This window comes from Amblyomma maculatum, chromosome 11, assembly GCF_055883805.1.
Source record: "Amblyomma maculatum isolate TAMU_Amacu chromosome 11, ASM5588380v1, whole genome shotgun sequence".
Lineage (NCBI taxonomy): Eukaryota > Metazoa > Arthropoda > Arachnida > Ixodida > Ixodidae > Amblyomma > Amblyomma maculatum.
Window position 1 is genome coordinate 4050879 of NC_139354.1, and position 23089 is coordinate 4073967.

Genomic DNA, 23089 nt, shown 5'->3' on the forward strand with positions numbered 1-23089 from the left:
CTGCATGGCTGAGTCACAGCAACTTGCCTCATAAACCCCTGGACAATGAACAAGAAAGAGCATTTTTTGCAGGACACAATGCCAGAGAATTTACACTAAGGAAAAGATCTTTGCATAAGCCGTTCCTAGAACACAAAGGCCAAGGAAAGGAAATATGCTTGGAAGGATGAGATATACTCTATCTAGAACACAAAAGGCCAGAAACAAGAATTGCAGAGCGCAGTGTTAAGTATGGATGGCAAGTATGGATGGCAGAAAAAAAAAAGAAATCTTGACAACTTCTCACAAGAAAAGAATATTGCAAATTGTGGAGTTTACCATCCCGAACCATCACATGCACTACAAGGAATGCTGCAATAGAAGGCCACAGAAAAAATTTCGATCACCTGGCATTTTTTCAACACATGTTAACATCGCACTGCACACAGGTGCCTGCTTAATATACTAACAGTAAAATCTTGTTACTTCAACCAATGTAAATTCAGAAGTTCGGATAATTAGGACTATAAGTGCGGTCCTGGCCACAGACTATGTAAGTCTATGATGCCGGACACAGATTAACTTGGATATCAATGGGCTTGCATTCAATTCGGATGAGGGTTAAGTCGAGGTATGACCCGCGTAGCCAACGATCGTCAAGGTAGATCTCCCCAAACTTGAATTGCATGGGAGAGCAATAAACGCGCATTTCCTTAGCACTGTGGCATGTATGACGACAATCAGAAGTCAATTTCAAACATTTATTCTGCTCAAGGAGAAGGCTGAATTAACAAGATTTGACTTTAGTTAAGTTACGATGTCTCAGTTGGCAGGGCTAGCGTGCAAAAGCTTAAGTTGAATGATACGATTACTGGCAATGAAAAACTGCAATAGAGCTCTCTAGTTCTGCTCCGAAGCGAACGAGCTCCGGTGTCTGCACTGGACTCACGGCAGATGTCCAACTCCCTCTTCAGTTTCTGCAGTTCCGCCTCGCACTCCTGAGGGTCGTTGAGGTTGAGGATGTCGAGCAAACGGCGGCTCAGCAACGAACGCACCGCTGTCCGCGTGTACGGTCCAGGTACCGGCGGGTATGGTTGGTCTCCTGCATATATATATATATATATTTTTTTTTAATACCAAAGAAATGCCGCGCCTCTCACAGCCAATAGTCTCTTTGGTACGTTAAATCTCATAAACCAAACCAAAGAAATACCCTCGCCCAAAAAAAAAAAGAAGAAGAAGCAACAACCACAACAAAATTTATGGAAACCAACGTTTCTGCTCGTCACAGCCTTCCACTGCATATACAGTCATTACAAAAACACTCAGCAAATGGCATTGCTAAACACCTCAAACATATCCTGTTCTCACATTTCCATTCCACTGCAAAAGAAGACAGCAATCTAAGAATGTACATTTTACTTAGTAGCGCCTGTGGAATGTTCTCGAAATATCTGAGTACTGGCGAAACACTTAAGAACTACATGTAAACAGCAGTAGCTAGTCTAAATGTGCACTATATATAACTACAAAAAAAAAAGGAAGAGGCTTGAGGGCTGCATTGGCCCCAGTTTGGTTCGTTCAAGTAAGGTGGCTCCATAAAAGGTTAGCGTTTCTTTTTTTACTTACTTGTGCATCGCATCTATCCAGTGAGATTACCATAATGTTAGTTTTTAGTCAATGAACGAAAGCATTATTAAGGCGAAAGCCTTTCTAGGCTCACGAAAAGAAATCCTGTGAGCGAGAGTTGTGCGCAAGACCTGTCATAATCCGTGAGATTCCACGAGATTAGTTCTTGTCTAGCGTTCCTGCCACCTGCAATGTCACTCCTGAACGCGCGCCAAGGAACGCCACGCGATAGGAGCGATGGTGTACGGTCCAAACTCGCACTTGTCGAAGAAAGTGTGACAGATACTTCGCCTTTCCTGTCCAGCAAAACCTATTATAATTATATGTAGCCCTGCAACGAACGCCGATAAGAGGCAAACGATGAGAGGTAAATGATAGGAGAAGAAGAATAGGCTTTCGCCATTCTCCTGTTCAGAGGCATCTAAGAGGCTATTATATCATTTTTAGGCAAATGGTCATGGTGACTGACTGCGTAAAGGCAGCACTAGAATGCAAAATGCCATTGAAAAGTGAACACACTGCAAAATGCACAAGCAGCTGAAGGTCTCTGCAAATGTAAGCAGCTGCCTGGGCTATGAACTTATTACAGTCGAACCCGGATATATCGAATTTTGGTTATATCGAACTCACGGAATATCCCCTTGAAAATCCCATGTAAAAGCATAGGAAACCCGCGTCATATATCGAACTCAATTTCATCGGTTGTTCAATATATCGAACTCCGCACCACGCACTGGAAAGCGTGCCTTTCCCAAAGACGATCGCATCACCCTCGGCCGTTTGCCGCGTGAAGTTTTCAAGCCATGCGCGGAAGTAATGAGAGGGGACAGTTCAGCTAGACAGCGCCGCACCCATTCCCTAAAGGCGTGCGCATTTGCGGTTGTCGTTTCCTGCGCGCCAGCACATGACGTTTGCAAGCCATGTGCATGAATGAACCAGAGAGAACCGGTGGGAACAAGAGGGTAAAAACACGACAGAGCGAAGCACAAGGGTGTGCCCATTCTTTTGCTAAGCCATCTCTCTCCTTCCTCTTTCCCGGCCTTCGTTCGCAGTAGCACGCGCTACGCATGCGCCAAGCCAGCTCAGCCCGTTTTCAGACAAAACGTCGGACGCTTTCTCCAGTGTGTGTTGCGAACCCTCTACGCATGGCGGCTGATGTGGCTATGGCGCCTGCGGAAGTTAAGAAGCGGCAGATCTATTTTTTTTGCGAGAGTCATCTATTTTTATCGTTGTGCTGTACGCGCGGTGTAGCGTAAGATATGGCGTTACGAAGTGGCTTTTCTTTTTTTTTTTTTTTTGCGGAAGTCGTTTATCTTTGCATGTATGAATCAACGAAAGCACACGGTTAGCTGCAATCATGACACCGGCTTTTAGCATTTTTCACTTCAAATAGCATTTGCAGCTACTGTATCACGCTTTCCAATGATTTTGTGGCAGTGGACTAGGCCCGCCCCAAGCGCGGCGTGATAAATGATCGAACCAGGCTTGTGCAATCAAGCCATCACGGGCAGTCTGCCAAGTTGGCTCCCCGCCATCCCAGGAGCTGTCAAAAGATCATCTTGGCACACTGCCAAGAAATGAGCTGTCAATGGGACGACCAAAACAGAGTAACAGAGTGCGACATGCAAGCGAAGACGCTGGCGATTTCATAGCAACCTTGTTTTGAGCTGCTGCGGTGGCTGGAACAGCAGAGGGACGCAGTTCCAAGTTGGAAATTTTTTGCTCTGTCGCAGCAGCTACTGCTCGTCTGCTCGTCCCTGAGATCGCTTAATCGCTTGCATGTGAGCAAGCTGGCCGTAACACTTTTTTTTTTTTTTTTTTCAAATTCTCGGTTGCTAAAGTGGAGAGTGGGTTTATTATGCGAGTGAGTTGATTATGCGAGAAATACGGTATCGTTTTTTCACATTGTAAGTGCCTCCCCAAGCCAATTTCTGTATATTGAATTATCGATATATCGAACTATTTCGCGATCCCCTTCAAGTTCGATATATCCGGGTTCGACGGTATTTATTTATTTATTTCAAAATACTGTAGGCCTTATGGCCCAAGCAGGAGGGACATACCAGGTGACAATCACACACAGAAAAACAAAAAAATACCATACACACTATCATTCGGCGAGAAGAAAGGAATCATAATAGTAATAGTAATTATAGAAAATTGGACAGCCTAACAAACCAAAGAATAGACAATTAATAAAAAACACAACACAATTCAGCATGAACAAAGGAAACAAATGTAAAATAATAATGGTAAAAGTCCTAACCAAGCAAACGATCTTCAAGTGCCTTGTTAAAATTACTGCTTTGGAAAATAAATTCTGGCAGCCCATTCCAATCAGAGATGGTCCTTGGGAAAAAACCATACTTAAATGAATTTGTTCGGGAAAAGACAGGTTACAACGTGTGTTCCCTAGTGTGTAGTGTTCGTTTGGCAGTAGAAGGTTGGACAAAGTTAGGTAATGGAATAACTTCCTGTAACAGAATCTTACGAAAGAACAAAATTCTGTTTAATTTGCGGCGGACTGAAAGAAGCGGGATGTTATTTTCATCTATTAGAATTTAGCTGTGTGGGAGAATCGGATCTGCTGTACTTGTGGAAAATAAACCTGACGGCTTTCCTTCGTACCATTTTTAGACCAGTTATGTTCCTTTTCGTGTGAGGATCCCAAATGATAGAGGCGTACTCGAGCATAAAGTGAATTTATGCTTCAATTCAACCACCGGAATAAAAACTAAAGACTAAGAGCTTAAAATAAAGAGGCATGCCAATCATCACACATTGAAATGATTGCAATTTGCAACAAACTTTCAATATAGTTTTCTTTTCTTGCATGATGGCCTTGAGTGTTAGGAAAATTAATGATTCTGAAAACGTTTATTTTGATGACAAATTTTCTTGTTGAAATATTCACTTCGAATTCGAGCAAAACCGGAAACCCGCTGTTTGCGCAGGCCTTCTAATAAATGGGTCTTCTAACTGTGAATGCAACTACAGTGTACCGCGTTCCCTGTTACTCTGACCTCTGGCATCCTCCATGTACTGCTTCGGAATAGCACCCAAGGCAGTGGAGAGACGCCCCGAAGCACCGAGCGGGGTCATCTCGTCTGGTGATGACGGCGAACTTCCGTCGGACAGACTCTGCTCCGACGATCCGCTGCGGGCCCGTGCAACAGAATCCTCACACTGCCATGGCAGAAGAGCGGAGTCCACATCTCCACAAGCTGTGGCAACGAGACACGTCTCCGTGGTGTCACCACCAGCACGCGCCTGGTTGGATTTGTTGGATTCAGCCTGCTCCTTGCAAAACTCTGAACGTGAAACAAATGACAATGTCAAAGGTCAAAATGATGCAGGGCCATCAGAAACAGACGAGATAAAGAAAGCGATGCCTTTGCGAGAATGAGTAATAGAAAGCCACAAAAACAACAAATAAAATACTCTATTCTGACACAAGCTAAACAAAGCATGAGCATTATTCATACTATGGTGAAAATCTTGTAGTAGCCGACTGATTTTTCAGACTCCAATAATTCAGACTCCATTCAGGAACCATCATGCGCCCATAGGAACGTATACATTTTCCCGACCAATTTTTCGGACTTAAGTTGGTGCCAGCATTGCTGTGGAGATCGTTTTTTGGTCAATGGCTCGTTGTTTTTTTTTTGCTTGACAGATACAAGCGGGCACAGTCATCGCAAACACGCAGTTTTGCGTGGCCATGAAAGGCCCTATATTGGATTTAGGTTGGAAGGACTAGCTTGGCTCTTTGTTCATTCTTGCCATTTGAGACACTGGCAAATGGTACGCTGTTCGTTGTCATCGTGAATGGCATATGGGTATGACGACAGCATAACTGGCTGATATAACCTAACTGAATAGTTATAGTTAGCAGTTGTAGCTTAGCACAATACACTTCAGTGGAGCACCAATGCACATACGGTGACAGCCTTGAGCGAGTTTCATGCTTTCTGGTGGCGCCCATGCCAGCCGCGTTAGCACTGATAAGCATGTGCGCATTGGTGGCAGCACCCGCCGTATCGGGATACAGGGGCTAGAATACTGTAGTATCAAATCGCGTTAGTGCGTGTGCATGGGCGGCATGCGGAAGCAGATTACAGTAGCAGATCGCGCCAGGCAATAACTCCTTATTATACTGAAATAAAAACAAAACATGGGGAGTGGCAAAGTTCGGGATTATTAAAGCTAACTTTTCTGTATAAAAGTGATTTTATTTTTTTTTTTCAGTTTACGGGTTTGGACTGTTATTTGACTACGTGCAGGGTCCCGCCGAATCCGAAACATCAGTCGGTGACTGTACCTACGAATACTTTCAGATGCAAACTTTGCCACTTGTGTCTGACTTTTCTTTTCCCTCTTTCATTTTGACCAATCCACAGACAGAAGGGCAAAGCAGCCATTGATACTCACTAAGAACAAATATGCTATATTGTCTACTACACTGCACTCATCTAAACAAATATAGGCTCAAAGCTTCAGTTGCTGAGTGTTAAATTACAATGCATTGTAATCCATTGCACTGCATTCTGTCTTAGGCTGCTGCACAGAATACGACATAGCACTTACAACACTTGCTTTACGCACTGGCCCTTGGCAGAAAATGAAATTGTAACTTAAGCATAAATAAAAAGTTAGAACCGCCACACACGCACACACATACACACACACACACACACACACACACACACACATAAATATATATATATATATATATATATATATATATAGAGTTAAGCTTACTGCGAACACTTCAGTTGTGTGAAGAGTTAAGCTGTAATCATAAAAAAAACAGCCACCCAAATGGTAGGCCAAAGTTGGGCTGAAAACGGTTTACGCACCTCAGCACTTACTAAAACGACCCAATTGGCTTTGGTAATAATGACTTTGGTTATTAACTTTTGTGCACGATGATCACAAACTAAGCTGGTCACACACTAGCCCTCGTTTCACAGCAACAGGCATGGTTTTCATTAAGCACTCTAGAAAGCATGATCAGCTGCCATTACAGTGTGATGCTTTCTGTACCCAGATTACAATAGAACAGCACTGGATTAAAAAAAAAGGAAGTGTTATCAATGCTCGTATTTTGTAACATTTCATACTGTGATTTTGTTCCCGTTTACAATTCTAACTGCTGGACAAAAGATTTAAGCGAAATACCAGATGCAAAGGATGTAGAAATGTAAGCACCACTTTTCACTCAAAATGCCTGGCTACAATAAGGGAAATGACCTTCACCAAGACTGTGAAAGAAAAAAGCCTCTGTACACTCCGTCCTAAACATCATCAAAGCTTGTGTAACAAGAAAAACATGTGCTTCCTACCAAGCGGAGTCAGGGCTTTCGTCTCATTCACTGCCTGGGCCGCTACTCCAGAAAAGAGCCAATCCAAGCCAGCAACGCTGCTGCGTTCCGAACATGCTGGGGATGGCAGTGGATCGGGATTCCTCGGGTTTCCTTCCAGCCAGCCAGGATACTGCTCGGGTAAGTCAAGCTCCTGCAAATGCCGAACACAGTTTTTCTAAATGCCTCATGTAATACAGCTGTTAAAAAAAATGTGTTGCGCTCAAGCTTCTTACGAGGGCAAAGTAAAAGAGGCATCACAAACTAGCCTAAAATCAGCTAACCAATAGCAGTTGACGAGCTGTGAAGCTCTGCGTCCAGCACGAATGTCAAATACAAGAATTACACGTGAAAAAAAATATCAGTAGTCTTGGAAATTAAGGAAACGTGGGAAAATGTTTTACGATTTTTTGGAGAACGAAAGAATAAGATGGGATATATAGCGGATGTCGTCGGCCGTCTTCCATTCTTCCAAGTTTGGTCAAGTTATTTCCTACCCACTGATCACTCAATCTCTTTCACTATCTGCCCGGCTTTGTTGGCTCAGTTGTTGAGACACTTGATTGCTGATACCATTTCAATAATGTAGAAACGCAACACACTTTTATCAGCAATGTAAATCTACAAGATTCGCAGCGATAATGAAGAACAAACATGAAATAACCGTTAAACAAGTGCCAACAGCACTGAACATCATGACATCACCTGTGGATTTCCACTGCATGGATCAAGGGGCTTGTAGATGACGGTGAAGTGGCTGCTGCTGCGGTCGGATTCACCCGACGCTGATGACACACTGTCGGTCGACGGAAAACACCGACCGCCACCAACATTCTCCGCATTACCAGATGCCACTGCACTACTCTCCTCTTCCTTCTTCTTCTCTCCTCGGCCTCGTCGTTGCCTCAACGTTGCCGCGTCAAGCGACCGGTGCCTGACCAAAGACTTGACGCTGCTTGACCCACTCGATGCGCTAGCCGGAGTCTCTGCAGCAGGTTGCTCCGCTATAGTCCTGATCGCACTGTTGTCGTTCGTCGCCAGCGGAGGCCGCGAGAACTCTACACTCCTCCGCACATGCCGCACATTCGATGCTGGCACCACTGTCGATGAGCCAACGCGGATCGCTTCGAGGGACACCGGATGTGATGGTGGCACGGCAGCACGTTGCTTCTCGGCAGCGCTGGTTTCAAGTTCACTGTGGGCCCGGCGCACAAGCCAGTTGCCGTCGGCGTCCTCAACGTTGCCGCGAAGGGCGTGGCTGCTCTTTCGCTGCTGTGCAGCGCGGGCAAGCTCGGCAGCACGGACACTGGGATCTTGCGAGAGGAAGGCAAGCTCGACAGACCCGGTGGCATTGCGGAGCGACCCGGATGAAGAGCCGGAAGAGAGGAAGCCAGTTCCGCTTCGGCGTCGGTGCTGACTCCGACGGTGGCTGTCTGGGTGCAGTGAAGTAGAGGAGCCCGAGGCTACTGCTGTAGGAATAAAAGGACAGCAACCAATATTCGTCTCTTTTTAGAGCTCTTCACTTCCACCTTATAGTTCAAATAAAATATAATATAAAATTAGGTATCCTGTCCTTCAAAGAATAAAACAAATCTACATTCACACTATTTAACGTAATAAAGGAAACTAAAGGAAAAAGCTTTCGTGTTTGTGGAGTGAAAGTTTACACACCCACTAAGCATTTCCATTCAGCCAAGAAACAAAACTTTTCTGCACTTTCCAAGCAATAAAATCCGTTGGGCTCGTCAGAAATGCCAGCAGTATCAAAAAGCTTTACTCTCACCAAGCTCATCCCCAGTTGATAAACCCGCTGGAGCAGGAAGCATGGAAACGGCACCAGCCTTCAGGTCTGAAACTGCAAGAATACAATCAGCATAAAAGACACAAAAGAGACAAAACAGCTGATTACCGTCATACTGAGGCACTTATTGAAGGCACTAACGAAAATGGTTCATCACAAAACTTGAGTGAGTTGGAGAAGTTCATCATGATTTGCACATCCAATCAACATTTCCATAATTTTTGTACATGGCAGGCGTACACAGGCTGTAAAGCTGAGCCCAAACGTTCAACATGCCAATGTTAATTCTCTTTCATTTAAGCTCAAAGTAATTTCTCCCAGACACCAATCCACATATTTTGCTTTGCACCCTGAACACCCTCAAACTAGTATACACAGCTGGTGAATATGCTCCCGGAATAATAAAAAAAAAACAAAGCCTGAACAGTTGGTGCTAATGCAAAAGCTAGGAGAACCTTTAGACATTTACTATGGTGCCCTAAAACCACTTCACTGTAGAAATTCTTTATGGCGTGATTACATGAATACAGCGAAGCACAGAACCCATGACTGCAATGACATTTTGGTCAAATCACCAGAAAAGCGAAAGAATATTGGAATATACTAAACCATTTATTCCATCTTATTCTTGATGTGCCAAGCAGCTAAACCTCAAAATTCCAGCTCCATCGAAGCTGCATATATTTTTAAAACTAGTATTTTCGCTTCTTCGTAAACACCTTGCGATCTGGCACAGCACATACCGACACTGCATCCTCTGCTGCATATTCTCTACACGATCAAAGTCAACCGCAGTTACGTGAAGCCACGGTAAACCGATGTGGCAGACCAAACAGCAGTTGTGCCACTATCCGCGATTACTACAAACTGAGTTTTCGGTCTCTGTTAGCCCTTTCGACCTAGGAAATAGCGGCGTCTGTGGGCGGCATTCAGGTGCAAGTCTGCGCCTAAATACGAAAGGCGCAAGAGCTGGTCCGCTCCAACAACGTATACACATTGTACACAGAAACACATCCCAAACCAAAGCATAAAATGCACAATCTATAGAGTGCTGTTCGACAGCGCTTTTGTAGTCTTCGAGCACCACCCGACAGCACAGCAGTGTATACAGTGTACAAAGTGCGGCATGCTACATCGAGGCACCCAATACCCCGCCCCGTCTAAAGCATCGTCTACGCTGCTCGTTGTCAGGCCCAAGTGTGACACCAGCCGCATCATGAGAGTAGACGATGACGATAAGTTCATGAGGCTTACAGCACCGGATGCCGCAAGCTTACAGCAACGGTTCTGCCAGCGAGCGCGCTGGCTGTCTGCTTCTCCCTAATTGTCGCTAGGCCTAAATTACTCCGCATAGAAGCCACAGTGAACGGCACTTTGTAACTGATCAGCGAGGCGTTATAGTAAATGGGACACTCGATCATGAAACTTCCTCACTCTCAACCGCATTGTTTCGTAGTAAAAAAAATGATTATTTTCAGCAACATATTAGCAGCGAAGCTCACGTACAAGAACGCTGGCATCACACCGGCGGAAGCTGCTTTGCGGCTGTGAGCAAAAATTTTACTTTATGGGTCAGCATTTCTCAAGAAGCACTCATTTTTGTCATTTCTTTTTCCAGGACCCGTTATTATTACGAGAAAAACAAATTTTGTTATGTTTTTCTGACCCTGGCGCAAGGTATCCGCCGTACCGCTGGTGCGGACACCTAAGGGAAGGTGCGGAAGGCACAGCCGACATAGCGGTGTTCACGGTGGTGGAGGCAGTTCTGCCATCGGATGACGGCAGAGGTCATGCCGAAGGGGAATGTGTGGGCAGGAACTAAATTGTGCTTCCCTGCAGTCTGTACTCTGTGTCCAGAAACATGCTGAGTACATTCACTGTGAGTCACGACAGTCTTTGAGCAAGTGTGAACACAGTACAGTGTATCGGCAGCTTATCAGAACCGGCACAGCAGCAGGCATGTGGTGTTGGTCTGTGACGTCACCATGCATTTAAACATGGAAACCGATGTCAGTGAGAGGAACTTCGAGGTGTCAACTTCAGCCAATAATTTCGAAATACAGAATGCGTCTAGGATGCTCAAATCTCGGAAATAAAATAATAAGGCCCAGAACTATCTGTGAGACTACATAACTGGAATATATTGGATCACCATGGCACGACCCCTTTAAAAGAAACAACCCATGCTCTTCCTTAACTAATAAAAGTCCGTGATACTATATTCCCCCTTTCTTTTCTTCCTCAACTCACCTTCTTTGAGAACTTCGTCGACAAGCCCAAACTGTGGGCTCCCTGGCCCTGCAGTCGCTGACGTGGTCCCATGAAAGACCCGCTCCTGCTTTCCTGAGGCAGAGCCGCCCGAGCTCCCCGAACTGTTCCGATGATGCACGTCGACCTGAAGATCTGCCACGTGCCGAAAAAAATTGAACAGCCACTGTTATTAAATGCATAAATGACGAGGCAGCCTTCAAACGATCGTTGATGATCAAGTGACGAGAAGGTACTATGCCTGACTCGAATTCGCATGTCCACAAGTGCTTTATGTTAGCTCCTCAAGTTGGGACTCACAAGAGGTCAGAAACAAAGCTATGAAAGTACTGCTGGTCAGTCTTAATGTAAGGCAGGAGAAAATTGCTGTTTTCTCTGTCCAAACTCAAGTCGTTTGAGAGTTTACTATGAGTTCCACTCGGCACATCACATTGGGGTCCCCTTAAAGGCCCTTAAATTCAGCGGGAATGTTACCTTGTAGCTATGCAGCTCATAATTTAATAATTTTACATTTATAACTTCGCAAAGGTGTAAAAAAAGAATGCGAATAAAAATATGACAATAATGGCTGGAATTCTTCCCAGGTGCACAGCACAAGGTCACCCACAGTCTTTGCATTTTGCCACCAGTGAAACGAGCCTGCTGTGGCAAGGATTCAGACCCTCAACTTTCTTTTGATTCGCCAGACAAATGCAAAGTTTCTGAGGCGTGAGTGTGCCAGAGCGCATGCCGGCAGACACACACACACACACAAAAACACAATGGCAAGATGTTGATAATCATTATTATAATGAGAATAATCTAATTACTGTATTTTCGCAGTTCTAAGCACCGAGCTACTCCAACCCCCAATTTCTGAAAAAAAGAAAAAAAAAAACAAATTGCATGAGAATCTGAGCACCCCCCTTTTTGCGTAGAAAACCACACAGACAAGGCTGCCAACGTACTGCTTGCTCATGTAGTCGTCAAGCCAGAGGGCCATTGGAGTCTCAAGGTGGTGTGGCGTCAATGACGCGATCTGCGGGTTTTTGAGCTGTTACGTGCTGACACAACACGTCAGCTGAAGGCACAGAGCTCTAAAAGCCAGTCGAAAGCTTCCCTGATAACTCTACTGGTACATCCTCACATGAACCTGAAATCGTAACCATCGGAGGAGCTCAAGGTGCATTGCGAGTCCACGTTGCTTTGTTCGGTGTCAGCTGTTTACAACCGTAATCGAAGTTGGGATAAGTCTGATAAGGGTTGCCACAGCTTGAGGTTGAAGCGCGCTGTGATCGCATTTGCGAGAAACGTTGGTCAAGTTTGTCTGCCAAATAAAATGTTATTTTTCTTGCCCATCTCATCAAGATATCGTCATAAAAAACAAGGGGGGGGGGGGGGGGGGGGGGGCAGATCCCCCATCACTTTCGGCATAGCGATTATGAAGAAAGGGAGTGCTCAGAATCAAGTAAATATATGGTAATATAATTATAATTTCCTCCAAATCATAGCATAAAATGATTCCAAAGGACTTCCACCTTTAAAGGGAAACTACATCAAGATATTGTTTGCAGAACCTATTTTCTGGCCTTTTCCGGGTATGCCAACGTTTTTCCAGCAGTAAAATGCACATTTTTCACAGAGGTTGTTTGATTTATGAAGTTTAACATTGCAGAACAACTTAGCCGCCAAGAATTTGTAGTGGAGCGCTCTGGAAAATTCAGACTCCTCGGGGTTCCTTAATGTGCACTGACATGTGACAGTACATGGGCACCTTGCATTTCACCACCACTGAAACATGATCAAGGTAGCTGGGATCAAACCCAAGTCTACTGGCTGCACTGTTTATCACCAAGAACATTCAGGAAAACTGGAGTTAAGTACACTGTACACTAGAGAACCAAACACGGTACCCATGACACTGACTCCAGCACGGTACTCCTAGGCCAAGCAGGCACGCTTGTACTGCTTGTGAAGTTAAAACGGGGTTGCATTTCCTGTGGTCTTTTAGATGATATGGTAACCAATGACTGGGTGCTGACGAGTATGTGTCAGACAATGGAGGCACTTCTACATGCTATTCACAAAAAGTTTTGGTTGTTTAGCATTATGTATAGCTTCGAAGAGGGAGCTTAACAGAGTAGTAAAAAAGAATTTATTAAAGAAATTAAGGATGAGAGAGAAGGTAGAATTCAGGACCTTGCTAGAAAATATACATAGCTTTAAGTCAGGAAGCCGATTTTAGTATAGAAGTAGTGAACAATAACATCATAGATATCATTAGAGAGTGTGCGGCAGAAATAAGCAGGAGTACACTGGATTTAAAGATACTTCCGTCCTGTCAACTCAAATTCGTGACATTACCACCAAAAAGGTTGGATTGCAAACGCTTTGAAGTGAATGACAGTAAAGAATAGTCCTTGGGATCTGCACCAAAAAATCTATATTGCTTATAAAACTGGCATGTGACTGGATGCAATAATTTGCCACAGGACATTGTTACAGAAACTGGCATAAAAAAAAGTCTAAGAGCCACTTCACTATGACAAAAATGTGCAAAATATTTTGTAGTTTATTTTTTCCTCCTTTTAATGTTATTCCATACGTTTTAATTAATATTTCTTGCTGCACTTGTTCTTCCTAAATATCTCATGATTATTAATGCGATTATATAACCCCTCTTGCAATATTTTACCCAGGAGGGCCTTTAGGGGTAACTTGAATAAATAAATAAATAAACAAATGTGATAACAACACCATTATTTCATTTTCTTTTTCCTAACAGCCTCAATTTCTATGAGAGTTGCAACTCTTTGACCAGGATGCAGTACCTTATCAATAGATGCTAGCTTCTATTGGCCGTCTGTGTCCCTTTATAAGACAGCCGTCAGCAATGCAAATAAGTTATGCCAGTCACTCGGTGCACCAAGACTCTGCTCACCAATTCCACAAATGCCATGCGACTTCATCTCGAAGTCATCGGAACGTGCCAGCCGTCCCAGCAGTTCCATGGAGCTGGTCGGAGCCACGGCACCACTCGTGATCTGGGACTGGACTGCTCCATCAGTGAAGGAGTTGCGCGAACTGCACTGAACGGGCGGCGTTTCTTCGTCCTGCCGTTGTTTCAGGACGGCCATTTCGATGTGTTCCGATTCTCTGCACAACCACCGCACAAACATGAGTGCGTATGACGGGAGGCATGAGTACACTGAAGGTTTGTTGAATTCGGCAGACAGGCTTTGTAGTTTTTCGCTACAGGCTAAAGCAAAGACATGCAATGTTAGAAGACTTCCAAACTCCTGCCTCAGCATTTCTCAGTTTTGGTCCAGGTTAGGCGACATTAGGGCCTCTCTTTGGACAGTCAACCTTGAAGTGAGGTTACAGCATTAACTGCTGCGATGTTGATAACTGCAACCAAGATTGCGACCAGTCCCTTTAGGGAGCCCTTTGTATATTAGGAAAGAGAAAACACAGGCAGGAGCAGGAGTAAGACAGGTAGGCACAGATAAAAGAAGGAAACTATGCTCTGCTAAGCTGCCAAAGGAAAATATTTAAGAACTTTTGCACCGCTGTTAATGCAATGAAGGCTTATGATGACGGTGATCCATTAGTCCTTTTATTTAATGTAGTGAGAAAGTGTGACACCATTGAAAATATTTGCCACGATTTCACCTAAACTTCGTTTTTTGGTTAACAACAGGGTCATTTAACCACTTTCTAAATATAAACAATACATAGGAATTGGTCCTGTAAAAAATTGCTGCATATTCCCCAGCATTATTTACAGTAACTTTTTTCATTTCTCGGTGTCATCAGAATTAAGACCAGATTGCAGAATTTGCCAAGCACTACTCATGGAGAGTGTATCTTTAGAGGTTTACCACATATCTGATGCAATAGCAATCAGTGAGAAATGTTCCCACTTTCAATACCTACGGCTACATGTCAAAAAAATTAAAAAACACCCAATCACTTTATTCAGTGAGAATGCCCTTTTTAATTAGAGTGAAAAAAACAAACACCAAGCACATAAATTAGTAGCATGAACGTATATCCTGCACATGAATTTTGCAATTCTGTCTATTGTCAGCTCAATACGACTACCCCAATCAGTGGGTCTGTCATATGACAGAGGTCGGAACTAGCTTCAGAAACTGGAAAACTATTAATCTGGAGTTGGAATATTGTACAGGTTGCCTAATGAAAGATCTGGGAGCTACAGATACGCGACTGTGTTGACCAACACAGCATGTGCACATTGACTAATGTGCAACCTAAAACAATGCTGTACTTTCAGCAAACCACATACCACATGGCAATCTGAAAGACGCTATATACACGACAGCGCTAGAAACTAAAAATGGGAACGCCTTCTTTTCACCATAATATGCCTAGCAAAAAACTTCAACATTAAAAGTCACCGATGTTGCACAATGACAGGCATAAGATAGCGAATCAGTTTACAATACTGCTACGAATACAAAGGCAACGAAGGAGGCAGTGGCGCGGGGTGGACCACTCGCACTATGCCTGCTGGCCATTAAAGCATACTCCACCATCATGTCATCCTGTTTCTATTATGTCAAAGTGTTACATGCTTGCCACCAAGTAATATCTTCTACACATCACTTCTACCCTTTTTCCTGCTAATTATATCAATTCTCTGAAAACACAAAAAAATTTCCATTTCATTTTAGGCCAGATTTCAAACCAAAATATTCACTGATAAGGGACTACTCCCCAAATAGAACATAACTAAACATATGATGCCTATCTCAAAAGTACAAGGACACTACATTGCAACTCTGGACGAGCAGCTCTGCCTACTACTCTTAGTGGTCACGCATATGCTGTTTTAGACAGGAACACCATTTCTACCCAGGAAAAACTGCCCATACATCAACTGCTACAAAGTAAATGTAGATAATAGAGCATGCATCCATGAGGTGGCTGCGCTTACTTTTTCGAGCCGTGAGCTTGTGACCCCTGTCCCGTGTGGTCAACGGAGACAGACCGGTTAGAGTCGTCACTCGACTCTTCGATGCATTCTCCACTGTCGAACATCTGGTGGAGCCGCACATTGATGATCTTGAGCGTCGCAAATAGGACGCCCACAACACCGGCATAGCAAAGCCACACCGGCATCGTTGGCTCGAGAAACTGAAGCACAAAAAAGCAAACTGACTCTCAGTTTTTGAAAACAGCTCCATGACCAAATTCACTCGAATCCTTCACAGAAGACTCCTATCAATTCAAAGTGATTCAATTTAAAGTTGCAATGATCTCAATAGAAGCAAAATAAAAAATTTGTCCAATACATAGTTTTTTTTTTTTTTTTTGTACGCAAGCTTGCCATAAGGCATATTATAGAAACTCATGTAACTTATTTTCAGTAAGGAACCGGAGCAGGCTCCGACTCTTGTTGTCGGTGAGCCATTTAGAGAAGTCCTCTTCCCTTGTTGTGGTTAGTCCCACTTCGCGCAGAATCTGTGTCCTTGATGCCCTTGTCCCTGCACAAGTCCACAGCAGGTGTGGAACACTTCGGGCATGTGGTTGGTCCGATGTCTGCTTGAGATTCCCATCGGCATGTTACCGACGGGGTAAGGGTCACCCCAGCTCTTATCCTTCTAAGGGAAACCTCCTCCAATCTCGTTAAGTTATGAGGGAGGGGGAATGTGCACGGGGGAATGAGGGCACGTGTACTTGTCCTTAAGGAGGATGCTAAGATGGGAACAGCGGAGCGGGCATCAAAAGGGAGCTTGGTGGGGGGCGCATTAGTGTTTGGAACTTCGTGTGTGAGGTGGTCAACTTTTCTCTGCTCAACGTTCTCAGCATCGTCCTGTGTCCAATGTATCTGGATGTGTATCTGTTTTTTTATTAAGTGCGTGGATTTTCTGGGTTACACAGCGTGTTTGTCACTTTCTTCAGTTGTTTTATGGCGGCTAAGGAGTCTGTATAGATGTGGGCTTCTGTTACGGAATCTATTTTATTTATGGCCTCCATAGCATCGCGGATTGCATAGAGTTCCATCACAAGCGGGTCCGGGTATTCCGAAACATATTCTTTATGTACCTTTAGTTCACAGTGTGAGTACCTGCTGTTCTACCGCCATTTTCTATAATTGATGCGTCCGTATATACAATGCAGGTACCTGGAAGTGCATCAACCAGAGGTCGAGATGCCAGCTTTTCTTTGCGACGAAGCCGAGTGGTCTTGTTTGTCGTAATAGTCGCGAATTCCCACGGAGGGGGGTCAGCCACTGGTGGTGTTCGAACTGCCACTTCGTTGTACAAGGATGCTATGGGCATAACATACTTTCGCTTCTTATCCCTTGTTGTCTCTCGTTCAATTAATTCTGTCAACATATTTATCTGTGCAAACTCTTGGAGAATAGGGATAGGGGTAAGTTTTGGTAAGGCAGTGATAGTGCGCATTGCGTTTCTATTTATTGTTTCTAATTTGGCCCACTGCCACCTCGTGAGTCTTTGGAATTGGGGCTGGTATAGTATCCTCGGCTGTAACACCGATTGTACAAGACGTCTTGCCATGTCCGCTCGAGCTCCTCCTCCCCTAGACGAAATGCATTTTATCAAGTTTAATGAAGTCACAGCTACTTTTTTCACCTTATGAAGCCATTGTGTTCCTTTGCCGGATTTGTGAATTTCTAGTCCAAGAACTCTCAACTCCTACATACTTTAGGCTGTGTGTTTTAATCACATAAGACATTGCTATAACTTAACCCCATGTGGTATTCACCTACAACTACTAAATAAGTTATAATCGAATTTCTTTTCTGACCTGTTTTGATTCAACAGCGAGAAATAATAACAAAAAACAGTGATGTAATCCCTTCTCTGTCGTTTAGATTCACTACAACACTCAGGCCAGCCTGAATTGAGAGCAGGAGTCATAACGAGTGAAGAACCAGTGATTATACTCCAGTTTTTCATCCTTCAAACAAACTCTACTTAACTTTGACGTCATAGTCATCACTTGGCTGTTTAAACAGAAAATGAAACAGGTCAGAAAAGAAATTTGCTCGTAAATTATTTATCCGTCACAGGTGAACGCCACGTGGTGACCCATGTACATTAATGTCCTAAGAATGACTAAGGCAAAGAACAATACAACCAAAATTTTACATCTACATTTCTTAAGAAGTCAGAATAGTGCACCCAAAAGACACACCCACATGCCAGTGTGTAAATGACACTCAAACTCCTCTGTGCCCTAATGGACATTTTCCAGCAGTTAACCAAAAGCTTGAAATGCAGCAAAAGATCTTTGAATCATATTTACGAACCCAAATATTCACACCAACAAACCATTTGTGAAAATGTGAAAAAAAAAAAAAAAATGTGACAATTTTTAGGCCTTCAAGTCTGAATTATCCAGTCGACTGTGAGTCAATAGCTTTTGAAACCATGAGTGGCCTTTTCTTTTTTCTTTAATAGGCAAATTTGTTTACTTTTTCTTTATGTCACAACATCTTTGTCACTGACTACAATTTTCTAAACCTAAAATTCATTTAATTGCAGACTTAGTCTTGCATTTCCAGATGATTTCATTATACACTGCCTGTCATGCTTACCTTCGATAGAAATAAAGTTCTTGACCCTTCAGAGTTACCCTTGTAATCAAACATTTGAACGGCATTATCAACTAAGTCCCCCCTGTATCACATCGCCAAACATTTCATGATTAGCTGCTACAGTGTTTTATCAATTGGCTCACACAAAACAGCACATATAAGGGACAACGATTTGTATTGATTGTTTCTCTCTCTGCACAGTGTTGACTATACTTACAGGGGATAAAGATCACTGCACAGATCAGTATCCTGTTCACATTTTTTCCTTTCATATCTATGATTTCACTGCAACCTGCATTCCTTCAAGTATTAAAAGTAAGCTACTACTATTTTTTTTTTTCCAGCATCATTTTTTTTAGTGTTGCGTTTTGTATTGCTATCAAAGTGTAGTGCACCATTTTACTCAATGCCCTACTAGTCCAATAAGCTATAACAAATAAACAACAATGCATGAGTTTTTTTTGCCTTTTTGCCAACTTGATTGACATACAACCTTTGCAGTGTTCCGTCAAGCGGTTTACTTCTTCACTCTAGTCGTACACCAAAACCACGTGCCCTAAATTCGTTCTCTGACATAGTAGATATCTGAAAGACAAAAGCTGTCTCTACCATCTTAATAACCAAGTGTCTATAAGAAAAGCACACATTTACACAGGCTCTTTAGCAGCTATTTGGGAACTCAAACAAGTCATAAAAACCCTAAGCAATGCTCAAGATGGACACTCGCTCAATAAAAGAACAATGGAATGCATCCAGGTATGTTGAACATAAGATGGACCGAATGCTGAACAAAGAACAGATGCTCTTAAACATGACCCAAAGCCTCCAAAACTAGCCTCCCACTCCACACTTCCCATACTGACACCCTTTTTAAGGAAAAGTACACATCCTCATTTCCCCTATCTTCTTAGCTTAACTCCTCCCTAAAACCTTAATACTAAGACTGGAATAGGTGTCACTAAGGAAGATTAGGGCTGGGGTGATCCTTTACACTGTCAGCGACATGTCGATGATGCTCTCATGAAGAAACAAAGCCTACCGCATGACCTCTATGCTCCGCCACTCACAGCTGACGTGGATGTTCGCCAACTGCTGCAAACGTGTCTTGAAAGAAAGGCTTCAAAAACAAGGCAGGGAGTTGGACTAATGGCTACTAAGGAGAAAGACTTTGTCCTGTAGCTAACGGAAAACATTAACAGCAAAGCCTGACCAAGTTTCTGGTTGAAAACACCCCCACTGATCTCCTATAGTATACTGACAGCAAAGGCCATCAAAACAAAGAGAAAAAACATCACGCTTCTCAGCTTTCACAGATAAATTGAGCAGAACAGCGTACAAGAGAACAGCTTACATACGGCTCTTAACATAACCATTCACAAAATGCTCATATGCATCACCCGTATTGGTCAGACCTGAACAGCAGGCAAGGCAACCAACAGGGGTGGGGCAGTGTGTATGTTTTGAGATTAGTTTTGTACTGAGAGCCTTAGATAATCTGGCCACAAGAAAACACCCAAGGCACAGACAAGCACTAGAGCCGAGCAACTAGTCTAGCCCAAATTTTCACATCACATTTAGTGTAAAAAGATGTCTCTTTATCTGTCTACATTCAAACCGTCGCATCATGATGCAAGCAAACATTGCTACACTTTGCTCATCTTTCTGTAATTTGATATTTCACACGATTTCAATTACTTATTGAGATGGCAACAAAGATGACATATGAGGGGTCAGCTGCTAATGAGTGAATTTAAAGAGATGTTCTCTGCTTCACTCACTCAGGAATTTTTCTCTTTTTTTTTTTCTTTTTTTTTTCAACAGCGAAAAGCTAGGTGCCAATGTGCTGTGCAATGTCAGTGCACCCCAGGTGGTCAAAATTTCCACAGCCCTCCACTATGGCATCTCTTAAAGCCCGAGTCGTTTTCTGGAGTTAAAACCACATAATACAAACCAAACTCAATGCTCGATTTGATATCAATATCAAAGCAGCAAAGAGTCTGCATTAGGCATTTTACTGATGCATTTTTGCACAGATGGACTTTTGGTGTCCCTACCAAATAGGCTAATGTTGGTAAGCATTTTTTGTGTCACCAGGCATTCATATGCAAGTTAGTAGAATACAGAAAAGCATTTAGAAATATGCATGCACTGCAGACCTTGATACATATGAAAATTACAATCCACAGGAAGAACGTAATTAATTCTTGCAACTACTAATTTCTAGCAGACTACAATGATGTCAAAGTGTACTAAGGAGTGGATGAAACACGCAAAACAAAACATTACAGCGACACTGCTCAGATTTTATGACGCTTTCTTGCGGCTCTGAAACAACTCATGCCGACAGTGCTGCTGTATGAAAGCACTGCAGCAGCACGCCTTAATAATGAAGAGGGTTTGGGTTTGTGGGGTTTAACGTCCCAAAGCAACTCAGGCTATGAGAGACGCCGTAGTGGAGGCCTCCGGAAATTTCGACCACCTGGAGTTCTTTAACGTGCACTGACATCGCACAGCACACGGGCGCCTTGCTTTTCGCCTCCATCGAAAAGCTGCCGCCGAGGCCGGGATTCGATCCCGCGCCCTTGGGAACAGTAGTCGAGCGCCGTAACCACTGAATTTCTTGTTTTCTTGCAAGCATGCAAATTAAAGTTGGCACGACAATATAAAATATTGGCAGCATTGCACCAAAAACCTGTCTGGCAAACCAACGGGACACTTACGACAGGACTTCATTCAATCCTAGCGAAGCGCGCACGAGCAGAGACTGGCATCAACTCCTAAAATTAACGAGCGTGAAACAATGACGTACTGTCAAAGGCCAACATACGTCAGTGTAAAACACGTTAACAACTACTCTGCAGCTCAAACACAGCAAGGCGAAAAAGTAGAGGCGCAGTTAATCGCCAATAAGACCAGCACGATGGTAAATCGAGAGACAGTTTACTTCGCGCCTGTCTTCACTTGAACTCACGATACCCGATCCCGAAACAACGCTTTCGGTACTACTCGCAACAAGTGGTCTACCACCACTGGTGCACGTAAAACAACGCTTAGCCTTCCGCTAGCAAAACATAAAGCGTAGATATCCGGCAATGTGAAACGCTCGGACGACATCAAGCCTACATATACGAGGTCTAGCACGCGTATGCTTTGCGAGTCCCCTTCCGTGAGAGGGGTGCACACATTGCCTATGGGTTATGCTATGCATGAGAAAGGGCGCAAGTTCATCGTCTTACCATGTACAGGGAGAAAGGCAGGCACAGCAGGAATAGCCACAAATAGAGGTGCAGAATGTTGGACTCATGATCCTGCCTTGGGTCGTAGAACCAGCCCCCCGTGAAACTTGCCCAGACCCCCTGTCGGAGTATCTCAAGCGTCTGGGAACCCATCTACGGAATCAACGGGCACAGCGTCCGGGTGGCTATCGTGGGGCCGCCTATCATCTCTCTTCTCAGCGTCCAACAGGCACTCATCTTGTCCATGCAGGATTGAAATAAATACGATCCACTAACAGGATCACAAAGTGCAAACGACACTCCATGGCAAGTAAAAAAGATCGAGAGGCAGTGAGGCAGTGACGGGCGATGCACACGCACTACGGGCTCTGACGTTTTTCAGAGGGTACAAGTTTCGGTTTCGGAATGAAATTGTATGCATCAGATTGCTACCATTCGATCTCAATCTGTGCAGAAATAACAAAGTTTTGTTTGCGGTAGAAAAGACTGCGAGAATGTCAGTAATGATTTGTGTATTGACAATACGACGTGAGCGCCAGTTAGCCCAACCCTGCTACTGCTAGCAGTAGGGTTAGTAGGACCTGCCGTTTCGATTTTCTTCATATATTTTTCACACAAATTTGACAAGACCCATACCCTGGACCTGAAGCGTAGCAAACTTAGCTTAGGTAATTCTGAGCAAATTATATCCGTTTCAAGTATAGCTGTGACCACGCACAATTTAAAAAGAAACGAGATTGGCCCCATGTAGGTCCATGATGTCCAACCTAATAACATGCTGTGTGTGTTTCTTTAATGCTTTCCGAGGCCTATTTTTGAATAGGCCTCGGAAAGCATTAAAGAAACATATGTTGCTTTAATGCTTCATGCACCATTCTCACGGCAACCAGAAGGATTTAATGGACTAGGTAAATCCATTGTCAAAAGTGTACAGCCTCGGGGGTCTGCTTCTGAGCCGTGTAGTGGCGTTGATTTAGCATTAGTGGAGATCCTTCCTATTGGAGAGTAGGACAAAAATATCCTTACCATCATCATCATCAGCCTGACTATACCCACTGCAGGGTGAAGGCCTCTCCCATATTTCTCCAATTAATCCAGTTCTGTGTTAGCTGCATCCACTTGACCCCTGCGAACTTCTTAACCTCATCCGCCCAACTGACTTTCTGCCGCCCCCTACTACGCTTTCCTTCCCTGGGAATCCAGTTTGTTACCCTAAGCGACCATCGGTTAGCCTTTCTTCGCA

General features: G+C 43.7%; 1 protein-coding gene across 4 annotated transcripts in view; it reads right to left on the reverse strand.

Moving 5' to 3' along the window:
* Positions 1 to 22195, reverse strand: part of pcx (pecanex) — a 77367-nt gene extending 55172 nt beyond the window's left edge. For 3 of the 4 annotated variants that reach the window (XR_014701795.1, XM_084583529.1, XM_084583528.1), the window contains exons 1-9: positions 21847 to 22195; positions 15980 to 16179; positions 13961 to 14175; positions 11023 to 11175; positions 8755 to 8826; positions 7677 to 8440; positions 6954 to 7125; positions 4632 to 4919; positions 929 to 1081 (exon numbers count right to left, since the gene is read on the reverse strand). Coding sequence is in view for 3 of the 4 variants with exons in the window: in XM_084583529.1 (XP_084439655.1) it covers positions 929 to 1081; positions 4632 to 4919; positions 6954 to 7125; positions 7677 to 8440; positions 8755 to 8826; positions 11023 to 11175; positions 13961 to 14175; positions 15980 to 16179; positions 21847 to 21999 (2170 nt within the window). In the remaining variant the exon portion in view is untranslated. The remainder of the gene's footprint in view (positions 1 to 928; positions 1082 to 4631; positions 4920 to 6953; positions 7126 to 7676; positions 8441 to 8754; positions 8827 to 11022; positions 11176 to 13960; positions 14176 to 15979; positions 16180 to 21846) is intronic. The other variant, XM_084583530.1, reaches the window with a different exon arrangement.
* Positions 22196 to 23089: the final 894 nt, after the last annotated feature.